Source organism: Bos grunniens, chromosome 17, assembly GCF_055505025.1.
Source record: "Bos grunniens cultivar Pamir isolate PY7600 chromosome 17, Bosgru_T2T1.0, whole genome shotgun sequence".
Lineage (NCBI taxonomy): Eukaryota > Metazoa > Chordata > Mammalia > Artiodactyla > Bovidae > Bos > Bos grunniens.
This window is the reverse complement of record NC_141181.1, coordinates 62,598,413-62,624,609: the sequence shown is the minus strand read 5'-3', so window position 1 is coordinate 62,624,609 and position 26,197 is coordinate 62,598,413. Positions and strand designations below refer to the sequence as shown.

The 26,197-nt window shown below is 40.8% G+C and overlaps 2 protein-coding genes across 5 annotated transcripts in view; one reads left to right on the top strand and one right to left on the bottom strand.

Moving 5' to 3' along the window:
* The window catches only part of TMEM116 (transmembrane protein 116), a 120,058-nt gene that overhangs the window by 51,396 nt on the left and 42,465 nt on the right, over nt 1-26,197 (bottom strand). The gene's annotated exons all lie outside the window — the stretch shown is intronic.
* Nucleotides 560-5,201, top strand: LOC147355565 (disintegrin and metalloproteinase domain-containing protein 1-like). The gene has a single exon (XM_086348180.1). The coding sequence runs from the start codon at nt 2,218-2,220 to the stop codon at nt 4,669-4,671; it is 2,454 nt and encodes an 817-aa protein (XP_086204306.1). The 5' UTR covers nt 560-2,217; the 3' UTR covers nt 4,672-5,201.

The following is a 26,197-nucleotide window of genomic DNA, read 5'->3' as shown; positions in this document are numbered from 1 at the left end:
TCATACTGTTGTGCAACCATCATCAATATCCACTTCCAGAACTTTTCATCCCCAAATGAAAGTCTGCGCCCATCAGACAAGAACTCAGCATTCCTCTATTACTCCACCCCAGGTCACATCTATTCTGCATGCCTCTGCATGTCTCCTATTTGTGGAATTTCATATATGTGAAATCACACGATGTTTGCCCTTTTGTGTCTGGCTTAACTGTTTTCATTCCACTAATTCACTGAATAGCACATTTATGTTTTATGCATATTTTGTGACTGTGTTAGGAGTCAAAATTAAAAACTTCAGAAAATAAAGGCGTGATACAAACTGGAAAAGAATGTCTCTACACTCTTTCAAAGAATTTCACTGTAAAACAGAAAAGGAGAAACTAGATGGTGACTGGAAGGTGCTGTGGGCTGAGAGGGATGGTTTTATAAAGGTCAGAAATTACAGCAAATAGTAAGACTGGATCCAGCGGACAAACAGATGCCCAAGATGTAAAAGAGAGAAGGGAGAAAGGTAAGAGTGAATGAAGTCCATGAGAAATTAAAGGGAAGGACACCCCACACACAAGTAAAAGGATTGGTCTTAGACTGGAGCAAGGACAATTTATTCACGATAGTGGGGGGAGCATTTAGATACAGGTGGTGGACTCAGCTAGTGTTTATATGTGGAGGCATTCTTTTGATTGCTTCTATTAACATTTTTCTCAGTGAAATATGAGGCCAGAAGAAATTAGGAGAGTGAACTGAACAGCAAAACGTAGAAAGAAGTACATTTTGAGATCAGGTCTGTGCCAACATGGTTTTTGTGGGTTTTTCTGAAGACATTTACAGATATTCAGGGCAGGCACGAAGCCAAGTAGAAGCACAGAAGATACAGCAAGTGAGACACCACAGCAACCATACCTGGGAGATATTTATTCATTCAATAATTCTTGTTCGTCTACTCTTGGACATGCATTCTTCTAGATCTAGGAGAGTGTATAAGGAGGAACAAACAGAAGTGGCCACTGAACACATGGAAGTCATATACGAACAGAGGGGAGACTTCAGGATTCCTAGTCTTTGACAGCAGAGAAGGCAATGGCACCCCACTCCAGTACTCTTGCCTGGAAAATCCCATGGATGGAGGAACCTGGTAGGCTGCAGTCCATGGGGTCGCAAAGAGGCGGACAAGACTAAGTGACTTCACTTTCACTTTCATGAAATGGAGAAGGAAATGGCAACCCACTCCAGTGTTCTTGCCTGGAGAATCCCAGAGATGGCGGAGCCTGGAGGGCTGCGTCTATGGGGTCGCACAGAGTCAGACACGACTGAAGCGACTTAGCAGCAGCAGCAGCAGCAGCAGCAGCAGTCTTCGACAGGCATAGTCTTAAGACACTGCTATGCCAGGACCAGCCCAAGAATGGTAATAGGTCTGGAGATACTTACCACCAAGGTTCCCATGATAACTGCACAACGGGGAGACTGCTCTGCTGGCATCTCCCATACACACTTTTAGTGTCATAAATACACACTGTGTTAGAAACAGAACTTGAGAAACTGAATTCTGATGATGTTTTCTTAAAAGTAGGGAATGTCATTTGTCCCACGGGTGACCAGCACACTGGGGTTTATCTATCTGGGGGCACAAGGCAGGTACCACACTGGCTTTATCTAACAGATTGGTCTGTTGTGCATCGCATCTATAATGCCATGTTACATCTAGTTACAATCTCCATGTGATACAGAACAAGAGCTTTAGGAGAGAGGAAACGGGCAATGGAGCGTGCCCACTGAAGACGTCCAAGCCTCCTGGTCTAGAACATTAGGAGTCAGCTGAGCAACGGACGATGGGAGAGTGGGGGAGGGGTGTTCCTTGCGGTACAGTTGAGGAAGGCATGGAGGTTTTGTTTCCTTTCTCAAGGTACAGTCTTGCATTTTAGAGTCTGCAGTCCCTCTTCATGATTACAGCTCTTCCTAACGTCAGGAAGACCTTAACCACTGGAGTTGAGGGTGTGGAGGGAAGTCACAGAGAAAAGACTATTTGAAGCATAACAGAGAGATCCAAAAGACTAGAAAGGACACAGCCAGAGGCTGACCTCTGAGAGGCAGGCAAGAGCCGCCCTGCGTGCAGCCAGCATAGATCTGAAGTGAGTACCTGTGACAGAGGGTCTGTGTGTCAGGGAGAGCTGCTGCTGCTGCTGGACACAAGCCCTGCATCATCAACTGATTCACTAGGGCCATGTCAGTGGCAGCGTCTGTGAGAGACTCTGCCGCTGTACTGCCTTCTCTATGGAAAAGGCAACTGGCTATGTCTGAGGCTATCAGAGTGCTTCAAACTTGGGCTCCTCACATGAAGGGCTTGAGGCTGGCCCTGGTGCCAGGACTTTCATGTGCCAGGTTGGGGATCCTGTTGTTCTTGGTACTGATTTCTCTGCCAAGCCTGTACTGTGACCTGGGCTCACCATATCACTCTTCCTATGAAGTAGTCATTCCCAAGAGTCTGACAGTGGAAGGAAGGGAAGACCAAGTGGAAAAGCTCTCCTATGTGCTATTTATGCAGGGCCAGAGGCAGCTGATTCACCTGACGCTGAAGACAGACTACTTTGTGGATAACTTCCCGGTCTTCAGCTACCACGATGGCATCCTGGGGCAAGAAATGCCTCTCATCTCGCGGGACTGTCACTACGAAGGCTACATAGAAGGAGTCCCAGGTTCTTTTGTTTCTGTCAACACCTGTTCAGGCCTCAGGGGCCTCCTGATTAAGGAGGGAAAATCCTATGGCCTTGAGCCCGTGCACTCTTCCAAACGGTTTGAACACCTGTTGTACGCCATGGCCCATGAAGCTCGAGTCTCCTGTGGCGCCACGTCCAAAGACAGCCAAGTGGCGTCCACCAGCCGGCGACCAGAGAGCGGCAAGCCTCACAGCTGGCAGGTGCCATCCGACTTGTGGTCACATACCAAGTACGTGGAGATGTTTGTCGTGGTCAACAACCAGCGGTTCCAAATGTGGGGCAGTGACGTCAATCAGACAGTCCAGAGAGTAATGGACATCATCGCTCTGGCCAACAGCTTCACAAGGGGAATAAACACAGAGGTGGTGCTGGCTGGAATGGAGATTTGGACGGAGGGGGACCTCACAGAGGTCCCCGTGGACCTGCAAGTTGCACTCAGGAATTTCAACAGCTGGAGACAAGAGAAGCTCTTCCATCGTGTGAAGCATGATGTTGCCCACATGATCGTGGGACAGCATCCTAGAGAGGATACGGGGCAGGCATTTCTCAGTGGTGCCTGCTCCAGTGATTTTGCGGCAGCCGTGGAATCCTTCCACCATGAGGATGTCCTCCTGTTTGCAGCGCTCATGGTCCATGAGCTCGGACACAACTTGGGTATTCGGCACGACCATCCGGCCTGCATTTGTAAAGACCGGCCCTTCTGCCTCATGCGTGAAAACATCACTAAAGAAAGTGGCTTCAGCAACTGCAGCTCTGACTTCTTCCACCGGTTCCTCTGGGAACACAAGGGGGCCTGCCTGTTCAACAAGCCTGGGCACAAAGGCCGCTTACGGAGGGATTCCACCTGTGGCAATGCCATTGTAGAAGGAGATGAGCAGTGTGACTGTGGTAATGCTTGTGAGGTTGACAAATGTTGTGATGACACATGTAGACTGAAGTCGACTGCACTGTGTAATCCTGGACCCTGCTGTAATGCCACATGCCAGTATGAACGAACTGGACGTAGCTGCCGTCCTGCTTCAGGAGAATGTGACCTTCCAGAATTTTGTCTTGGTACCTCTGGGGAGTGTCCCCAGGATACCTACAAGCTAGACGGTTCAGAATGTATGGGTGGTTACTATTGTGTTGACGGGGTATGCATGTCTTCTGATGCTCAGTGTTCTGAAATTTTTGGGTTTCCTGCAAAAGCTGCTTCTGAACAATGTTTTCAGTCATTTAATGGTAAAGGGAACAGATTTGGAAACTGTGGTATTCCCAGTGACAGTGTCTCAGAATATACTAAATGTGAAAACGAGGATGTATTTTGTGGGAAAATGATATGTACAAATGTTCAAGAGCTACCAGAGACCCAAGTCAATTATACATTGTTGCAGGCTCATTATAAAGATGACTATTGCTGGTCCATGGATAAGTATAGTGTTCAGGATGTCCCTGATTCTGGAGATACAAAGAAGGGCAATCTTTGTGCCCCAGGGAAAGTCTGCATAGACTTCATCTGCTTAGATGTCAGTGTTCTTGGGTACGATTGTGATACAAAGGTACAGTGTAACGCGAAAGGAGTTTGCAACAATAAGAAGAACTGCCATTGCGATGATGGTTTTTCCCCTCCTGACTGCAAAAACCCAGGACCTGGTGGTAGTGTGGATAGTGGCTACCCTGGTTTAGATAATCCCGAGCCGGGGGAAGGTGGAGAAGAAAATGCTACCTCTGAGACACACGAAGCTTCCAAAAACATCTTAGACATAATAATCCCATTAGCTGCAATACTTTGTATAGCATTATTACTACTTATAATTTTTTGTGTCTGCACGTTTTGTAAAGAGGACCAAGGAGCAGCTGCTGAATCAAAAGAGGAACCAGCTGCCCCAGAAGAGGAGCCTCCAGAAGAGGAGGCTGAGGAGGAAGAGGTGGAAGAGGAAGAAGAGGAAGAAGAGGAAGAAGAGGAAGAATCAGAGCCATAAGACAAGCAATGGGAGAAAGAAGCCTAATACGTCAAACACCTCAAGCTCTGAGTGGGAATGACAGGCTCACTGAAGCAAAGGTGAAGTGGGAATTGATAACTCAGTGGCTCTGACTACGATTATATACTCTATAAAAATATACTACTACTAGGAGGAGGGATTCTGTCAGTTTTATCACTTTAGTCATTAAGATTTTATGGTTTTAATTATACATTAAATAACTTACTGCTTTTCCACATTTAAATTTGAACTCTTCACATGCATCTATTGACATCAACATCCTTGTCTTGGGCTAATTTTTCCAGGTACCAGAATCTTTTTCAGGAAATTCCATCTTTCATCTAAGTTGTTTAACATATACCACTATTTGTACCTGCATTTACTATTATCACTTGGATTTTTAAGCAACAGCTACCTACTATATGAGAACAACTATTTATGTGACTCATTGTTCTAATTTGGCCTTTTATAAATGTTCATTCAAGAAATGAGTTTTTTAAAACAAAAAATAAAACCCTGTTCAGATTAGATATCTCTTCAGATTCCATGTGGTATATTTATTGAGTCTATTTTCTTCTGGGACTCTAGGTGGACTATATCCAGTAAGTCAGAAGACCCCAATTATACCCGCGTTCCCCATCCTGAACCCTCCTCCCTCCCACAGGGAACGCGGGTATACCTGTGGCGGATTCATTTCGATATTTGGCAAAACTAATACAATATTGTAAAGTTTAAAAATAAAATAAAATTAAAATAATAAAAAAAAGAAGACCCCAATTAACCCAGGGTCAAGGGGCTAGTGTTTCAGTCATTTAACTTTTCAATTCTGGCAGATGTTGGTGAGTATGCTCAGTTGTGTCCAACTCTTTGTGACCTCATGCACTGTAATCCACCGCCCCTCTGTCCATGTAATTCTCTAGGCAAGAATACTGGAGTAGGTTGCCGTTTCCTACTCCAGGGCATCTTCCCCACCTAGGAATCAAATCCGTGTCTCCTCTGTCTCCTGCATTGGCAGGTGGATTCTTTACCACTGCACCACCTGGGAAGATGTTTTAACACTGATATATTACATACTCAATTTATTATTTCCCAGGATCTCCAGGTCCTTTCTATAGCCATACTCCCCCTTTTTTTTGTTGTTTCCATTTTTTATTCCTTTTCTTTAACTCTTTATTACAAGGATCACTCTTATAGAAGTATATGTGGACTTAAAGTGAAAAAATCAAATGTATCCAAGAATAAAAAACACAGTTTCTTTTCCCATCCAGTTTTTATTCTTTAGTTTTGTTTTGTTTTTTTTTGACTGCACTTAGCAGCACATGGGATTTTAGTTCCCTGATCACTGACTGAATGCTTGAACCCACGTCCCTTGCATCTGAAGTACCAAGTCTTAGTCACTGAATTACCACGGAAGTCCCTACCCATACTCCCTTTTTAATAAAAGTATTTCTTTTTCTCCTTGCTGTTGTTCAGTCAATCAGCCATGTCTCTTTATGACCCAAGGGGCTACAGCACGCCAGGCTTCCCTGTCCTTCACCATCTCCTGGAGTTAACTCAAACTCATGTCTGCTGAGTCGGTGATGCCATCCAACCATCTCATCCTCTGTTGTCCCCTTCTCCTCCTGCCTTCAATCTTTCCCAGCATCAGGGTCTTTTCTAATAAGTCAGTTCTTCACATCAGGTGGCCAAACCACTGGAGCTTCAGCTTCAGCTTCAGCATCAGTCCTTGCAGTGAATATTCAGGGTTGATTTCCTTTAGGATTGACTGGTTTGGTTTCCTTGCAGTCCAAGGGACTCTGAAGAGCCTTCTCCAACACCACAGTTCAATTCTTTGGCACTCTGCCTTTTTTATTGTCCAGCTCGCACATCTGTACATAACTACTGGAAAAACCACAGCTTTGACTATATGGATCTTTGAAGGCAAAGTAGTGTCTCTGCTTTTTAATATGCTGTCTAGGTTTGTCACTGCTTTCCTTCCAAGGAGCCAGTGTTTTTAATTTCATGGCTACAGTCACCGTCTGCAGTGATTTTGGAGCCCAAGAAAATAAAGTTTGTCACTGTTTCCATTGTTTCCCCATCTATTTGCCATGAAATGATGGAACTGGATGCATGATCTTTTTTTTTTTTTTTGAATGTTGAGTTTTAAGCCAGCTTTTCACTCTCCTCTTTCACCTTTTTCAAGAGGCTCTTTAATTCCTCACTTTCTGCCATAAGGGTGGTTTCATCTGCATATTTGAGGTTATTGATATATTTCCTGGCAATCTTGATTTCAGCTTGTGTTTCTACCAGCTTGGCATTTCACGTGATATACTCTGCATATAAGTTAAATAAGCAGGGTGACACTACACAGCCCTGACATGCTCCTCTCCCAATTTTGAACCAGTTCATTATTCCACGTCTGGTTCTAACTGTTGCTACTTGACCTGCATACAGGTTTCACAGGAGGCTGGTAAGGTGGTCTAGTATTCCCATCTCTTTAAGAATTTTTCACTGTTTGTTGTTATCTACGCAGTCAAAGGCTTTAGCATAGTAAATGACGCAGAAGTAGATTCTGTTCTGGAATTCTCTAGTTTTCTCTACGCTCCCAACAAATGTTGGCAATTTGATCTCTGGTTCCTCTGCCTTTTCTAAATCCAGCTTGAACATCTGGAAGCTCTTGGTTCACATTCTGTTGAAGCCTAGCTTGTAGGATTTTGAGCATTACTTTACTAGCACGTGAAATGAGTGCATTTGTGCGGTAGTTTGAACATTCTTTGACCGCCTTTCTTTGGGATTGGAATGAAAACTGACCTTTTCCAGTTCTGCGGCCACTGCTGAGTTTACCAAATTTGCTGGCATACTGAGTGCAGCACTTTCACAGCATCATCTTTTAGGATCTGAAGTGGCTCAGTTGGAATTCCATCACCTCCACTAGCTTTGTTCGTCATGATGCTTCTGAAGGCCCACTTGACTTCACACTCCAGGATGTCTGGCTCTAGGTGAGTGATCATGCCATCGAGGTCATCTGGGGTATTAAGACCTCTTTTTGTACAGTTCTTCTGTGTATTCTTAACACCTCTTCTTAATATCTTCTGCTTCTGTTAGGTCCATAATGTTTCTGTCCTTTATTGTGCCCATCTTGCATGAAATGTTCCTTTGGTATCTCTAATTTTCTTGAAAAGATCTCTAGTCTTTCCCATTCTATTGTTTTCCTCTATTTCTTTGCATTGATTACTGAGGAAGGCTTTCTTATCTCTCCTTGCTGTTCTTTGGAACTCTGCATTCAGATAGGTATTCCTTTCCTTTTCTCCTTTGCCGTTAGCTTCTCTTCTTTTCTCAGCTATTTGCAAGGCCTCCTCAGATAACCATTTTGCCTTTTTGCATTTCTTTTCTTGGGGCTGGTCTTGATCACTGCCTCCTGTACAATGTCATGTCTTGATCACAGCCTCCTGTACAATGTCATGAACCTCTGACCATAGTTCTTCAGGTACTCTATCAGATCTAATCCCTGACTCTATTTGTCACTTCCACTGCATAGTTGTAAGGGATTTGATTTAGGTCATACCTGAATGGCCTAGTGGTTTTCCCTACATTCTTCAATTTAAGCCTGATTTTCTCAATAAGGAGTTTATGATCTGAGCCACAGTCAGCTCCTGGTCTTGTTTTTGCTGACTGTATAGAGCTTCTCCATCACTGGCTGCAAAGAATATAATCAATCTAATAGTAATATTGACCATCTGGTGATGCCCACGTGCAGAGTCATCTCTTGTGTTGTTGGAAGCGGGTGTTTGCTATGACCAACACGTTCTCTCGGCAAAACTCTAATAGCCTTTGTCCTGCTTCATTTTGTACTCCAAGGCCAAACTTACCTGTTACTCCAGGTATCTCCTGACTTCCTACTTTTGCATTCCATTTCCCTATAATGAAAAGGACATCTTTTTTTGGTGTTAGTTCTCGAAGGTCTTGTAGTCTTTATAGAACAATTTAACTTCTGCTTCTTTGGCATTAGTGGTTGGGGCATAGACTTGGATTACTGTGATATTGAGTGGTATGCCTTGGAAATGAACTGAGATTATTCTGTTGTTTTTGAGATTGCACTCAAGGACTGCATTTCAGACTGTTTTGTTGACTATGAGGGCTATTCCATTCTTCTAAGGGATTCTTGTCCAAGTAGTAGATATAATGGTCATCTGAATTAAATTTGCCCATTTCTGTCCATTTTAGTTCAGATTCCTAAAATGTCGATGTTCTGTCTTGCCATCTCCTGTTTGACCACTTCCAATTTACCTTAATTCATGAACCTAACATTCCAGGTTCCTATGAAACACTGTTTTTTATAGCATGAGATTTTACTTTCACCACCAGACACATCCACTACTGGGCGCTGTTTCCACTTTGCCTCAGGCTCTTCATTTCTTCTGGAGCTATTTCTCCGCTCTTCTCCAGTAAGCATATTGGATACCTACCGACCTGAGGGGTTCATCTTTCAGTGTCATATTTTTTTGCCTCTTCATACTGTTCATGGGGTTCTCAAGCCAAGAATGCTGAAGTGGTTTCAATTCCTTTCTCAAATGGATCACATTTTATCAGAACTCTCCACCATGACCTCTCCATCTTGGGTGGCCCTTTTCCCCCTGTATTGTGCTATGCTTAGTCGCTCAGTCATGTCCAACATTTTGTGACCCCGTGGACTGTAGCCCGCCTGGCTCCTCTGTCCATGCAGATTCTCCAGGCAAGAATACTGGTGTGGGTTAACATGCCCTCCTCCAGGGGATCTTCCCAACCCAGGGATTGAACCCATGTTTTCCACACTGCAGTGGATTCTTGACCATCTGAGCCACCATGGAAGCCTAAGAATACTGGAGTGGGTAGCATATCCCTTCTCCAAGGGATCTTTCCAACCCAGGAATCGAACTACAGTCTCCTGAATTACAGGTAGATTCTTAACCAGCTGAGCTACCAGGAAAGGCCCCCTTTTCTCCTAGAGAATGTTTAATTCCTTTCTTTTAATATTCCTTGGATGAATTTCATACCTTCAGATGTGTCATGTCTGATGAACATTACCTAGTTATAAAAGTGCATTTATACTTATTTTATATAGTACAGAGGCCTCTACCACAGTGCTTAGTACATGTATTAAACTAAAATTTTGTCTTTTCTATTTTTCCTTTTTTCTTTATTGAGACAACTTGTTGGCTGACATCATAAGGAATTTCTACAATTACAAGTAATAGCTTTAGATCTACTAGATACTTCTCTGTGAAGAAAGCACAAAGCAAGTATAATATTAACACTATTCATTCTGTGCCAAGAACTGTGTTAAACATACTATATTCATTGTCTTAATTTAATCCTCCTAACCACCCTATGAAACCTCCATCTTTCATGAGGAAACAGACCAAGGAGATTTTCTCTAGAGATAGTAAGTAGTGGTATTTGCATATTTTCCAAAGTATGACTCAATGTACAATTTCCAATACTTCCTGAACCTCTTCCTTCAGTAAAAAGTAACAGGGAAGACCTTCAAAATGTCCTTAACTAACTTCTACTACATATGAATCCACAAATTGTGTAGTCATTATTGATGAAAATGTCTTTCCTCCTATTATATCCATTATGGTGTGGCAGATTACCATCTTATTCAATGCTGTGGGCCCAGCATATTGTACATGCTTAATAAGTGTTTACCAAGTGAAGGATTTAATCTTAAAATATAGGGCCAAATTCATTCTTGGGCCAGGATGCCTCTTAACACTCCCTAACACAACCAAAATCTTGCTCAGATTTAATACTGCTAAATTACTTACAGACAGACAAATAAGACATTAAAAGTTTATAAAACCCCATACTTCAATCAAAGACAGACTATGGTAGGGGTGTACTCAGATGCTCAGTCATCTCTGACTCTTTGTGCCTCCATGGACTGTATAGCCTACCAGGCTCCTCTGTCCATAGCATTCTTTTGGCAAGAATACTGGAGTAGGCTGCCATTTCCTCCTCCAGGAGATCTTCCAAACCCAGGGATAATATTTGTATATTTTGTGAAATGATCACCATAAGAAATCTAGTTAATATTCATTACCACACATCATTACAATTTTCTTATGTTGAGAACTTTTAAGATCTACTCTTAGCAACTTTTGGAGAAGGAAATGACAACCCAAGTATTCTTTCCTGGAGAATCCCATGGACAGAGGAGCCTGGTGGGCTAAAGTCCACAGGGTTACAAGAGTCAGACATGACTTTAGCAACTAAACCACCACCAACACCTGAGCAACTTTCAAATACACAATATAGTAGTACTAATCATAGTTACCATGATGTAAATTATATTCCCAGGACATTTTAACTGGAAGTTTGCCCCTTTTGACCACCTTTATCCATTTCACCAAGCCCCCACACCCCGCCCCTGGCAACCACTGATTTGTTCTCTATGAGTTCAACTTTTTGTTTTCTTTTAGAAATGTTGTTGTTGTTCAGACGCTACATTGTGTCTGACTCTTTCTGACCCCATGGACTGTAGCACACCAGGCCTCCCTGTCCCTCACCATCTTCTGGCGTTTGCTCAAGTTCATGTCCATTGAATTGGTCGGTAATGCTATCTAACCACCTCGTCCTCTGTCACCTCCTTCTCCTGCCCTCAATCTTTCCCAGTATCAGGGTCTTTTTCAATGAGTTGGCACCTTGCATCAGGTGGCCAAAGTATTGGAGCTTAAGCTTCAGTATCAGTCCTTCCAATGAGTATTCAGGGTTACTTTCCTTTAGGATTGACTGGTTTGATCTCCTTGCTGTCCAAGGGACTCTCAAGACTCTTCTCCAGCATCACAACTGTAAAGTATCAATTGTTCAGCACTTAGCTTTCTTTATGGTCCAACTTTCACATCTGTACATGACTACTGGAGAGACCATAGCTTTGACTATGTCAGACCTTTGTCAGCAAAGTGATGTCTTTGAAATATATATAAGTGAGACAATAAGGTATTTGCCTTTCTTTTGTAACTTATTAGCATAATGCCTTCAAAGTCCATCTATGTTGTCACAAACAGCAAGAGTTCCTTCTTTTTATGGCTGAGTAACATTGTGTGTGTGTATGTGTGTGTGTAACATATTTTTTTAAATTTAGCTGTGTTGGGTCTTAGTTGCAGCACACAGGATCTAGTTCCCTCACCGGGGATTGAAGCCGGGCCCCTTACATTGGGAACATGGAGTCTTTTTTTTTTTTTTTGGAAGTTGTGATGACAACTAGTATCTTAGTCACATGAAAAAGTTTATCTACTAAATGATGCAGGAAGAAACAACAGGCTTGTGCCACGTGGTGGCATCTAACAGACACCAGCAGGTGTTCCTGTCTTGTTGCTGGGTAGTCATTGTTTCACATTTTAGTTCACTGGCCACGGACACCTGTGTTTTTGCATGTATTGCTCAGGCCACAAAAATCTCCATTAGAACGTTTGAGTTCCGAGGAGTGGTTAACTCCAAATTAGCCCACATACTGCCCTTTTACCTCTGTGGCAGGAACTAGTCTTTTAAGTGTTTCAGATACTATAGATATAAGATTCATGATGTAGGGTTCCTGCTCCTTGGAGTTCACCAAGGTTGGGTGTCTTCTCACTGGAGGTTTGTCGTTTCCAAATCAAGCATTATAGCTACAGTTGATTGAGCATGGACCATGTGGCAGGCACTGTTCTAAGCACTTTCATATTTTATCTCACCATTTCCACAATAGTCCTATGAGGTACCCACTGTCATTGGCCCCACTCTCCCCATGAAGAATCTGAGGGGTTAAGCAATTTGCCTAAGGTCACATGGTAGGTAAGAAGGGTATACAGGTGTCTGAGCAGGTCTGTCTGAAGCTAAAGTCAAGTATTCTCAACAACTGTGTTTCACAGCAGAAGGCAGAATTGCTGGCCTTTGTGAGCAATGTGAGTATAACGTGGAAATGCAAATCACTGCTGTGGTGCATCTCTGGGCCCTAAGCTCTGGGTTGGACTGGTTCAGGGCCTCTACTGGAGATTCAGGTCAACTTTCGAAGTGAGCTTGAAAGGAACAAGGAGAAGTAGAGGGAGAAGTGGGGAGGAAAGAAAGAGGGAGAAAATTTGCAGCCTTCATTAAGCATACTCTAGTGGCATTAGAGTATGCTTATGCCACTAGAGTATGCTTAATGAAGGCTGCAAATTTCTCCCTCCCTTTCTTTCCTCTCCCCCTCTACTCTAGTGGCATTAGGAGAAGGCAATGGCACCCCACTCCAGTACTCCTGCCTGGAAAATCCCATGGACGGAGGAGCCTGGTAGGCTGCAGTCCATGGGGTCGCTGAGGGTCGGACACAACTGAGCGACTTCACTTTCATTTTTCACTTTCATGCATTGGAGAAGGAAATGGCAACCCACTCCAGTGTTCTTGCCTGGAGAATCCCAGGGACGGGGGAGCCTGGTGGGCTGCCGTCTATGGGGTCACACAGAGTCGGACACAACTGAAATGACTTAGCAGCAGCAGCAGCAGTGGCATTAAGGCATGCTCCTTTTTCTGTTTCAGCTAAATGGTGGCCCCCTTATGATGAAAGAATCCCCAAATCGCCCATTTGGAAGAAGCTGAATATTTTATATTGAATAATTTTATACTGAATAATTTATATATATACAGAAATGATTTTATAGACCTGTTTCCTCATTACCGTGGATGAGGCTTTGGGTTGCAGAGGGGAATGCAGAGTCTGAACCAATGGACCACCAGAGAAGTCCTGTATAACATTTTCTAATTCATTCATCCACTGATAGATGACACCTAAGTTTCTTCTATGTCTTGGCAATTGTAAATAATGCTGCAATGAACATGGTGGTGCAGATATCTTTCTTCGTTGGCATTTTGTTTCCTTTGGATAAATGTCCAGAAGTGGACTGCTGGATCATACGGTAGTTTTACTTTTAACTTTTGAGGAACCTCCATAATGCTTGCCATAGTGGCTGCACCAGTTGCATAGCCATCAACAGTGTTCCTTTTTTTCCACATCCTCGCCAAAACTTATTTATTGTCATTTTGATAACAAGTGTGAAGTGATATCTCATTGTGGTTTTGATTTGCATTTCTGAGGAGATTAGTGATGCTGAGCACCTTTTCACGGACCTGTTGGCCATCTTTATGTCTTCTTTGGAAAAATGTCTATTCAGATCCTCTGTCCATTTTTAAACTGGATTTTTTTTTTTGTTACATTCATCAGAGAAGATAAACAAACATGACAGACATTTTTGCTAAATTCACTGCAGATGGTGACTGCAGCCATGAAATTAAAAGATGCTTGCTCCTTGGAAGAAAAGTTATTATCAACCTAGACAGCATATTAAAAAGCATAGACATTACTTTGCCAACAAAGGTCCGTCTAGTCAAAGCTATGGTTTTTCCAGTAGTCATGTATGGATGTGAGAGTTGGACTATAAAGAAAGCTGAATACCAAAGAGTTGATGCTTTTGAACTGTGGTGTTGGAGAAGACTCTTGAGAGTTCCTAGGACTGCAAGGAGATCCAACCAGTCCTTCCTAAAGGAAATCAGTCCTGAATATTCATTGGAAGGACTGATGCTGAAGCTGAAACTCCAATACTTTGGCCACGTGATGGGAAGAACTGACTTATTTGAAAAGACCCTGATGCTGGGAAAGACTGAAGGCGGGAGGAGAAGTGGACGACAGAGGAGGAGATGGTTGGATGGGATCACCAACTCAATGGACATGAGTTTGAGTAAGCTCCAGGAGTTGCTGATGGACAGGGAGGCCTGGCGTGCTGCAGTCCATGGAGTCACAAAGAGTCGGCAACACGACTGAGCAACTGAACTGAATGTAACAGTATTGATGAATCTTGAAAATATTATGCTAAGTGAAAAGAGCCAGTCAGAAAAGGACACAAATTGTATGATTCCATCTATATTAAATGCCTAGAATAGACAAATTCATAGGAAAAGCTGAGGTGGAAGAAGCTGAGGCAGAGAGCGGGTAATTAGGTACAATACTAAGTACTTTGGTCACACGTACTGTAGTCGTAAGTACAATTGGCGCAAAAACATTTGGAAATAAACATAACCTTGTACTTGGTGGAAACAGATACATAAGGAAAGTAGGTATTAAAGTACAGCCTACTTCCTTTTCCGGTAAGCGGCCTGAGGTGATCCCTAAAAATGGTGTGCTATTCACTTGACCCAGAAAATCCCACAAAATCATGCAAATCAAGAGGTTCAAATCTTCGTGTTCACTTTAAGAACACTCATGAAACTGCCCAGGCCATAAAGGGTATGCATATCCGAAAAGCCACCAAGTATCTGAAGGATGTCACTTTAAAGAAGCAGTGTGTGCCATTCCATCATTACAACGGTGTAGTTGGTATGTGTGCACAGGCCAAACAGTGGGGCTGGATGCAGGGTCGGAGGCCCAAAAAGAGTGCTGAATTTTCACTACACATGCTCAAAAATGCAGAGAGTCATGCTGAACTTAAGGGCTTAGATGTAGACTCTCTGGTCATTGAGCACATCCAAGTGAACAAAGCCCCCAAGATGCGGCGCAGGACTTACAGAGCTCACGGTCGGATCAACCCCTACATGAGCTCTCCCTGCCACATTGAGATGATCCTTACTGAAAAAGAGCAGATTGTTCCTAAACCAGAAAAGGAGGTTGCACAGAAGAAAAAGATCCCAGAAGAAACTGAAGAAACAAAAACTTATGGCCCGGGAATAAATGCTGCAAAAAATAAATGCAAATAAAAGTAAAAAAAAAAAATTAAAAAAAAATAAAGTACAGCCTACTAATGCTAAATGTCCAGTGAGTTGTGATTATCACTGTGTTTTACAGAAAGAATGGAGAACATCAGTTAATGAAATGAACAGGTAAGTAAAAGGTAAGAGGACTTCCAATATATACCAAAATGTTAATGCTAAATGATTATGTCAGGCATTATAGGATACTTCGAAACAATTACAGGTAGTCTCATTCAAAACTTATAATGTCAATCAGGCTGCAGTTTAAATATGTGTCTTGCAAAGACAGTCTCTTCAGCAAGTGCTATTGGGAAAGCTGAACAGTGCATGTAAATCAATGAAGTTAGAACCCACCATGACACTATAACCAAAAGTAAACTCAAAATGGCTTAAAGACTTAAATATCACACTTGACACCATAAAACTCCTAGAAGAGAACATAGGCAAAACATTCTCTGACTAAATCATAGCCACACTTAGGTCAGTCTCCCTAGGCAATAGAAATAAAAGCAAAAATAAACAAATGGGACCTAATCAAACTCAAAAGCTTTTGAACAGCAAAAGAAACCATGCACAAAATTAAAAAGACAACCTATGAACTGGGAGATAATATTCTTTAATGATGCAACTGACAAGGGCTTAATTTCCAAAATACATAAATAGCTCATATAATTCAATAACAAAAAACCAAACAACCCAATCAAGAAATGGGCAGAAATACTAAAGAAATGTTTCTCCAAAGAAGATATACAGATGTCCAACAGGCACACGGAAAGATGCTCAACATCACTGATTAGCAGACAAAGGAAAATCAACAAGGTACCACTTCATGTCAGTCAGAATGGCCATCATTAAAAAGTCTAAAAGTAATAAATGCTAGAGAGGGTGTGGAAAAAAGTCAACCCTCTCACAATGCTGGTGAGAATGTAAATTGGCACAGTCACAATGGAAAACAGCATGAAGGCTCCTTAAAAAACTAAAAATAGAGTTGTCATATGATCCAGAAATCCCACTCCTGGGCATATATCCAGACAAAATTCTAATTTAAAAAGACACATGCACTTCACTGTTCACAGCAGCATTATTTACAATAGCCAAGACATGGAAGCAACCTGTGTCCATTGATAGATGAATGGATAAAGAAGATATGAAATATACACACACACACAATACACACACACACACACACACACAATGGAATACTATTCAGCCATAAAAATAACGTCATTTGCAGCAACTAGGATGGGCCTAGAGGTTATCACACTGAGTGAAAGGGAATAACATATGATACCATATGATATCATTTATATGTGGAATCTAAAATATACAAAATGAATTATTTATGAAACTGTTTTCAGACTCACACACATATAAAACAAACTTATAGTTACCAAAGGGAAAAGTGAGAAGGAGAGGGATAAATTAGAAGTTTGAGATTAGCAGATACAAACTACTATATGCAAACACAAGGTCCTAATGTATAGCACAGGAAACTACATTTAATATCCCATAATAAACCACAGTGGGAAAGAATATGAAAAAGAACATGTACATACATGTATAACTGAATCACTTTGGTATATACTAGAAACTAACACATTGTAAATCAACTGTACCTCAAAAAAATAAGCAAATAAATAAATAAAACTTTGAAAAAATGCATGGGAAAAAGGAAATTCTAGGGCCTTCCCCTGGCAATCCAGTGGTAAGAATTCGCCTTCCAATGCAGGGGGTGCAGGTTTGATCCCTGGTTGGGGAGCTAAGATCCCACATGCCTTGGGCCAAAAAATGAAAACAAAAGCAATGTTGTAACAAATTCAATAAAGCTTTAAAAAAAAAAAAAGGAAATCCTAGCCAAGTTCTGTCAAAAGAGACTATGTGAGGGAAGTTAATAATAGTATCCTTATCTGTGTAGCACTTTTTATTTTACAAAGCATTTTTACAAATGCTATTGAATCATTAGTAAAGCTCATACAGATATTATTTCCACTTTATAAACAAGAAGCTGATGCTCAAAGAGATTAAATGACAAAAATATCAAAATCTGCAAATAACAAACTAAGTCCTGAATTTGGATTTTCTAGGTTAAAAAAAGAAAACAAAAAAAAAACCTTTCAGTAAGGCTCCATATCACAGTGCATGGAAAAAGTTGATTTGCCACAAGATGTAGCATTCAATTCCTTAAAGGCTAGGAAACATATTTAATTATTAGGAAGGAAGATTTGCAGAAGGTGGCAACAGTAGTGCAATTAAAAAAAAAAATCTCAACTCACAGCATAAAAACAGATAAAGCACTATGATGGTAAAAACTAAACCCTACAAACACCAAAAAATGATGACAAGGCATCTTACAAACCCCAATATACGGTTTAAAAGGTCAAACTACCAATAGCTCCAAAATCCAAGTGATATTAGTAACTGTCACAGAGAAAGTAGAGAGAAGTGATGGGACACCTTCTGGACCTGAGACCAGGAAAAACCCAAATATCCAACAGATATTCACTGGAAAGTATAGTGAGCCAATCTGAAAAGAAGTACCTGAAACTGAAGTTTTTGACATCTCAATTTTGGGGAGAATGCAAGGGGTTAAGGGACCAGAGGAGTCTGGGACCTATGACTTTAAAAAGTAAAGGACAAAACTGCATGCTGGGGAGAATCCACTGAAAGTTGAATTCAAATTGTCCAAGACAAAAAAACAAAGAGATTTTAAGTGGAAATACATTCACTGTTTCACTAATTAATACGCTGTTTGGCATTACATTTTGGTAAATGGTCTTTACCTGGTTATGCATATCTTTCCCTTCATGGATCACAGCCTTGTTGTGGTGGAGGGGTTTGTGTAACTCAACAAAGCTATGAGCCACGCCATGCAGGGCCAACCAAGACGGACTGGTCACAGTGGAGAGTTCTAACAAAACGTGGTCTACTGGAGGAGGGATGGCAAACCACTCCAGAACTCCACGAACAGAATGAAAAGGCAAAAAAACATGACATTGGAAGATGTGCCCCCCAGATTGGAAGGTGTCCAATATGCTACAAGGGAAGGGTGGAGAAATAGCTATAGAAAGAATGAAGAGGTTGGGCCAAAGCAGAAACAATGCTCAGTTATGGATGTCTGCGGGTGAAAGTAAAGTCCAATGCTCTAAAGAACAATATTGCATAGGAAACTGGAATGTTAGATCCATGAGCCAGGGTAAATTGGACATGGTCATGTAGGAGATGATGGCAAGAGTGAATGTCAACATCTTAGGAATCAGTTAACTAAAATGGTTGGGAACAGGCAAATTTAATACAGATGACCATTATACCTACTATGGTGGGCAAGAAGCTCTTAAAAGAAATAGGACTAGCACTCATGGTCAACAGAAGAGTTCGAAATACAGTACTTGGGTGCAATCTCAAAAACAATAGAATGATCTTGGTTTGTTTCCAAGGCAAACCATTCAACATCACAATAATCCCCATCTGTGCCCTACCACTAATGCTGAAGAAGATGAAGTTGAACAGTTCTACAAACATCTATAAGACCTTCTAGAACTAACGCCCAAAAAAGATGTTCTTTTCATCATAGGGGACTGGGATGAAAAGTAGGAAGTAACTTGCCTGAAGTAACAGGCAAGTTTGGCCTTGGAGTACAAAATGAAGCAGGCAAAGGCTAACAGAGTTTTGTCAAAAGAACATGCTGGTCATAACAAACATCCTCTTCCAACAATACAAGAGACAACTCTACACATGGGCATCACCAGATGGTTAATACTGAAATAAGATTAATTATGTTCTCTGCAGTCAAAGATGGAGAAGCTCTATACATCAGCAAAAACAAGACCTGGAGCTGACCATGGCTCAGATCTTACTGCAAAATTCAGGCTTAAATTGAAGAAAGTAGGGAAAACCATTAGGCCATTCCAGTAAAACCTAAATCAAATTCATTATGATTATACAGTAGAGGTGACAGATTGAAGGGGTCAGATCTGGTAGACAGAGTGCCTAAGGAAGTATGGACAGAGGTTCATAACATTATATAGGAGGCAGTGACCAAAACCATCCCAAAGAAAAAGAAATGCAAGAAGGCAAACTGGTTGTCTGAGGAGATTTTACAAATACCTGAGAAAAGAAGAGAAGCAAAAAACAAAGGAAAAAGGGAAATATAAACCCAACTGAATACACAATTCCAGACAACAGCAAGGAGAGATAAGAAAGCCTTCTTAAGTTAACAATGCAAAGAAACAGAGGAACATAAGAGGATGGGAAAGACTAGAGATCTCTTCAAGAAAACTGGAGAGATCTAGGGAACATTTCATGCAAGGATGAGCACGGTAAAGGGCACAAATGGTAAGGATAATAGAAGCAGAGAGGATTTAGAAGAGGTGGCAAGAATACATAGAACTATATAAAAGGGTCTTAATGACCCAGATAACCACGATGGTGTGGTCACTTACCTGGAACCAGATATCCTGGAGTGTGAAGTCAAGTGGAAGCATTACTACAAACAGGAAGCATTACTACAGACAAAGCTAGAGGAAGTGGTGGAATTCAAGCTGAGCTATGTAAAATCCTGAAAGATGATGCTGTTAAAGTGCTGCACTCAATATGTCATCAAATTTAGAAAACTCATAGGACTGGAAAAGGTCTTTTCATTCCAATTGCAAAGAAGGGCAATGCCAAAAAAATGCTCAAACTACTGTGCAATTGCACTCATTTCACATGCTAACAAGGTAATGTTCAAAATCCTTTAAGTTATGTTTCAGCAGTACATGAATAGAGAACTTCCAGATGTACAAGCTGGATTTAGAAAAGGCAGCACAACCAGAGATCAAGTTGCCAACATTTGTTGGATCATAAGGGAATTCCAGAGAAACATATTACTTCAGCTTCGTTGACTGTGTGAATCACAACAAACTGTGGAAAATTCTTAAAAGAGATGGGAATACCAGAACACCTTACCTATCTCATGAAAAACCCATATGCAGGTCAAGAAACAACAGTTAGAACTGACTGTGGGAAAATGAACCAGTTCAAAACTGGGAAAGGAGTAAGACAAGGCTGTATATTGTCATCCTGTTTATTTAATTTATTTGTAGAGTCTATTGTGCAAAATGCCACACTGGATGAATCACAAGATGGAAGCAAGATTGCCAGGAGAAACAACCTCAGATATGCAGATGATACCACTCTAATTGCAGAAAGTGAAGAGGAACTAAAGAGCTTCTTATTGAAGATGAAAGAGGAGAGTGAAAAAGCTGGCTGAAAACCTAACATTCATAAAATGAAGATCATGGCACCAGTCCCATCACTCCATGGCAAACAGAAGGGGAAATGGGGGAAACAGTGACAGATCTTATTTTCTTGGGCTCCAAAATCACTGCAGATGGTGACTGCAGCCATGATATTCAAAGATGCTTGCTCCTTGGAAAGAAAGCTATGACAAACCTAGACAGCGTATTAAAAAGCAGAGACATCACTTTGCTGACAAAGGTCCATATGGTCAAAGCCACGGTTTTTCCAGTAGTCATATGTGGATGTGAGAGTTGGACCATAAAGAAGGCTGAGAGCTGAAGAACTGATGCTTTCGAATTGTGGTGCTAGAAAAGAATCTCTAGAGTCCCTTGGATTGCAAGGAGATCAAACCAGTCAATCTTAAAGGAAAACAACCCTGAATATTCTTTGGAAGGATTGATGCTGAAGCTGAAGCTCCAATACTTTGGCCACCTGATGTGAAGAGCCAAGTTACTGGAAAAGACCCTAATGCTGGGAAAGACTGATGGCAAGAGAAGAGGGCAACAGAGGATGAAATGGTTAGATAGCATTGCTGACACAATGGACATGAGTTTGGGAAAACTCCGGGAGATAGTGAAGGACAGGGAAGCCCATGGCTGTACTCCATGGGATTGCAAAGAGTCTGACATGACTTAGCAACTGGACAACAATAACAATGTAGTATTTTTGTATTCCCACTAAAGTTTTAAAATATGAATAACTAGTGACTTTTAACAACTTTTGGGCATGTACTCATATGTTCATTTTATTTCTCTTTTAGTTTGTGATGTGATGAATTATAATATATTTCTTAATGCTAAACTCATGCTTATGTTTCTGGCATAAGCTTTTTTTAGCATGGTGTTTGCCTTGAATATTGTACAAGATTTTATTTCTAATATATTTCTTAAAATTGTTTTAATATACATCCAGAAAAAGTGAAATTTATTTCTGACTTTTTAAAAATGCCAGCTCTATCAAGTTAGGGAATTAAGATTATATTGCCTCCACAAAGAATTTTTCACATTTTCCTTTAGATTTTAAAATTTAGTAATGAAGGAGTTGCACAAATAGTTTTATATAATTTAAAATCTTCTGCACCCATACTATACATTTCTAACTTACTCATTTCTTATTGTGGCAAGAATACAACAATTCTTAACAAAATTTTAAGTGTGTAATACAGTATTGTTGACTCTAGGTACAATGCTGTACAGCAGATCTGTAGAATTTATTAATCTTGCTGAACTGAAACTTTTTATTATTAGTGGGTAAAGCTCCATTTCCCCATATCCCTACTCTATGGCAATCACCATTCAACTCTCAGATTCTATAAATTTGACTAATTTAGATATCTCATATAAATAGAATGATGAGGTATTTGTATTTCTATGACTGGTCTATTTGACTCAGCATAACATCCTCAAGGTTCATCCATATTGTCACATGTTGCAAGATATCTTTATTTTTTAAGGCTCAGTAATACGGTATCGGTGAAGGCAATGGCAACCCACTCCAGTACTCTTGGCTGGAGAATCCCATGGACAGAGGAGCCTGGTAGGCTACAGTCCATGGGGTTGCTAAGAGTCGAACACGACTGAGCGACTTCACTTTCACTTTTCACTTTCATGCACTGGAGAAGGAAATGGCAACCCACTCCAGTGTTCTTGCCTGGAGAATCCCAGGGACAGAGGAGCCTGTTGGGCTGCCATCTATGGGGTTGCACAGAGTCGGACACGACTGACGCGACTTAGCAGTAGCAGCAGTATGACATATATCACATTTTCTATATCTGTTGAAAAAACATTATCTTTTTGTGAATCTTAGTCACAGTGAACAAGGGAATGCTAATATCTTTTTAATACCATTCTGGCCTACAAGGTTTTTGCTGGAAAAATTAATGAGAATTTTTGGACATTTCTTTACAAAGAAAAATTGTGAGTAGTCAATTTTCTACAGCCTCTTTCAAAGTCCACTCTTTGACTTTAGACAATTTGTTTATATGCGTCTTAGTGTGAATTATCTTCAGATACATCTTGCTTGGTGATCTCTGGGGTTTGTGGATATGTATTGCCATTTGCTTCTCTACATTTGGGAAATTTTCAAATTTTTTAACAAGCTGTTTGGTCTTATTTTCTCTGTTCCAATTAGAACTCCTAAAATGTGTATATTGGTTGGCTTGATGATACTGCATAAAGTCCTTAAGCTTTCTTCACTGCTTTTCATTCTTCCTTTTTCCTTCTCTGCCTGAATTACTTCCAGTGCTGTCTTTGAGTTCACTGATCCTTTCTTCTGCTTGATCTAATATTGAACCCTTCTATTGACTTTTTTTTCAGTTTAATTATTGTGTTCTTTAGTTTCATGACTTAGTTATGGAGTCCATGGGGTTAGTCAGTTAGTTAGCCCGTGGGGTCACAAAGAGTCATAATTTAGTGACTGAACAACAATAACCATGTAGTATCTTTGTATTCCCATTACAGTTTTAAAATATGAGTAACTAGTGACTTTTTAGTATCTGATACTTTTTAGTATCTTCCATCTGCCTGTCGAAATTCTCACTTTGTTCATGTGCTGTTCTCTTTGACTTCAGTGAGCATTTTCATAACAGTTATTTTGGATTCTCTATCAGGTAAATAATATACCTCCATCTCATTAGGGTCAGTTTCTGGACATCTATCTCGTTCCTTTATGTGGAACATGTTTGCCTGATTCTTCATTTCTTTAACTTTCTCTGTTGGTGTCTGTGTTTCAGACAAACCAGGTACCTCTCTCAGTCTTCACAGACTGGCCAAATACAGGACAAGACCTCCACCAATAACTCTGGCCAGAGATTCTCAGGGCCTTTCCCAACTTTTTCTCTCCCCAGGAAGCAGCAAGTGAGTCACAGCTACCCCTCAACTCTGTCTCCGCAGGAGATCCTCCTACAGTAGCAGGTAAATCTAGCCCAGTCTTTAATGTTGTTTTTGTTCAGTTGCTAAATCGTGCCCTACTCTTTACAACCCCATGAACTATAGCACACCAGGCTACTCTGTGCTCCACTACCACCTGGAGTTTGTTCAAATTCATGTCCATTGAGTCAGTGATGCTAACTAACCATCTCAACCTCTGTCGCCCTCTTCTACTGCCCACAATCTTTCCCAGCAATAGTGGGAAGTTCCAGTGCATTGGCTCTTCACATCAGGTGGCCAAAGTACTGGAACTTCAGCAACACTTTCTTTTGAGGTCCCTGCTTTATTCCTTGGGTCCTGGTGCACACAAGACCTTGTATGTGCCCTCCAAGAGTAGAGTTTTTGTTTCCCCCAGTCCTCTGAAATTCCTGTAATCAAGCTTCACTGGCTTTCAAAGCCAGATTTTCTGGGGCCTCCTCCTCCTGTTGCCAGACATCCAGGCAGGGGAGCCTTACATGGGGATCAATATTTTCACTCCTGTGGGAGAACTTCTGTGGTATAATTATTTCGAGTTTGTGAACTGCCCACCTGGTGGTATGGGATTTGATTTTATCACAATTGCACCCCTCCTACCATCTCACTGCCTGGAAAATCCCATGGACGGAGGAGCCTGGCAGGCTACAGTCCATGGGGTCGCCAAGAGTTGGACAGACTAAGCGACTTCACTTCACTTCACCTTCACCATCTCATTTGTGGCTTCTTTCTATTTGGATGTAGGGGATCATTTCTGGTAGGTTCCAGCAATTTTTGTTGGTGGTTCTTCAGTAGTTAGTTGTGATTTGGTGTTTTCATAAGAAGTGGTGAGCTCACATCCTTCTACTCTGCCATCTTGTCTCTGTCTCAGCTTAAGGTTCTTGACAAAAGCTTTTACTTTGATTAGGTCCAATTTATGGATTTAAAAATTTTATGGATCATGCTTTTGGTGCCACGTTTAAGAATTCTTCAGCAAGTTTTAGATCCAAAATATACGCTGCTGCTGCTGCTGCTAAGTCGCTTCAGTCGTGTCCGACTCTGTGCGACCCCAGAGACAGCAGCCCACCAGGCTCCCCCGTCCCTGGGATTCTCCAGACAAGAACACTGGAATGGGTTGCCATTTCCTTCTCCAATGCATGAAAGTGGAAAGTGAAAGTGTTGTGTCCGACTCCTAGCGACCCCATGGACTGCAGGCCACCAGGCTCCTCCACCCATGGAACCCTCCAGGCAAGAGTACTGGAGTGGGTTGCCATTGCCTTCTCCGAAAATATACGCTATGTTTTCTTCTAAAAAGTTTTATATTTTATATTTATATCTATGATCCATTTGGAGGTAATTTTTGTATGAAGTGTTAGGTTTAGGTTAAAGTTCTTCTCAGCAGCATGTCCAATTTTCCAGCAAGATTTGTTGAAAAGACTATTCTCCTTCCACAGAATTGCTTTTCCCCTTTTGTCAAAAATCAGATGACCATACATGTGGGTTCTCTATTTCTGAATTCTTTATTCTGTTCCAATGATCTATGTGTCTATCCCATCACCAATACCACACAGTCTTGAAACTCAGTAGAGTGGTTCCTCCCACATTATTCATCCCCAAAATTATTTAAACTATTCTATTTATTGTCTTTCATAAAATTTATATTCACAATAAATGTTTCACAATTATACATACATCAAATTATGTTGTACACTTCAAATACATAAAATTTTATTTGTGAATTATATTTCAATAAAGCTACAGGGAGAAAATTGAGGAGAAAAAAATACCAAGAGCTTGATAAGAAAAAAATATTAACAATTATTAAAGGATATAAAAATGGCTTTTAAACATATTAAATATTTAAATTCACTCAAAATTAGAAAAAAATAAAAGTTAAACAATACTGACATGCTACTTATACTCTATCAGTTTGGTGAAATGATATATTATGATATATTCTGTTGCTTAGATTTTGGGGAAATAGGCATTCTAATACATTGCTAGTGGGAATTAAAAGTGGCAAAAAGCTTCTGAAGTTCCCTTCATATATTTGGGAATATCAGACAAGCTATAAATGTCATTAGTATGAACACTATCTTCTCATTTCTAGGAATATTCTTCCACAAAAAAAATATATGTGCAACATTATTTGCTGATGATAGTGTATTAATTTCGAAATAAACAACCTAAAAGCCCACATATAGGAGAGTAACTGAATAAATTATGGTACATCCATAAATTTAAATACTACACGATTATAAAAAAGAGAATGAGGAAGATTTTTTACAAACTGATATGAAGTGATTTACAAGCTATATCTTTAAGTTTAGAAAGGAAAGTAGATAATGTTATGCTATATTTACATATGAAAAAGGGGAATATAAGGAAATACACATGTATCTGCTTATTTGTACAGAAAGAAATACAGGAGAAATAAACCAAGTACTATTGAGACTGATGACTGAAAACCGAGTGGAAAGAATGAGGACATGGGAACAGATGAGAGGCTCAAGGAGGTGTACTATGAATACACTTCTTTGGTATAGTAGGTGGCACTAGTGGTAAAGAACTCACTTGCCAATGCATGAAATGTAAGGGACGTGGGTTCGATCCCTAGGTTGGCAAGATCCCTTGGAGGAGAGCATTGCAACCCACTC

Bases quoted from the DNA above. Each gene is read 5' to 3' on its own strand.
- LOC147355565 (XM_086348180.1), top strand. From the start codon at position 2,218: ATGTCAGTGGCAGCGTCTGTGAGAGACTCTGCCGCTGTACTGCCTTCT.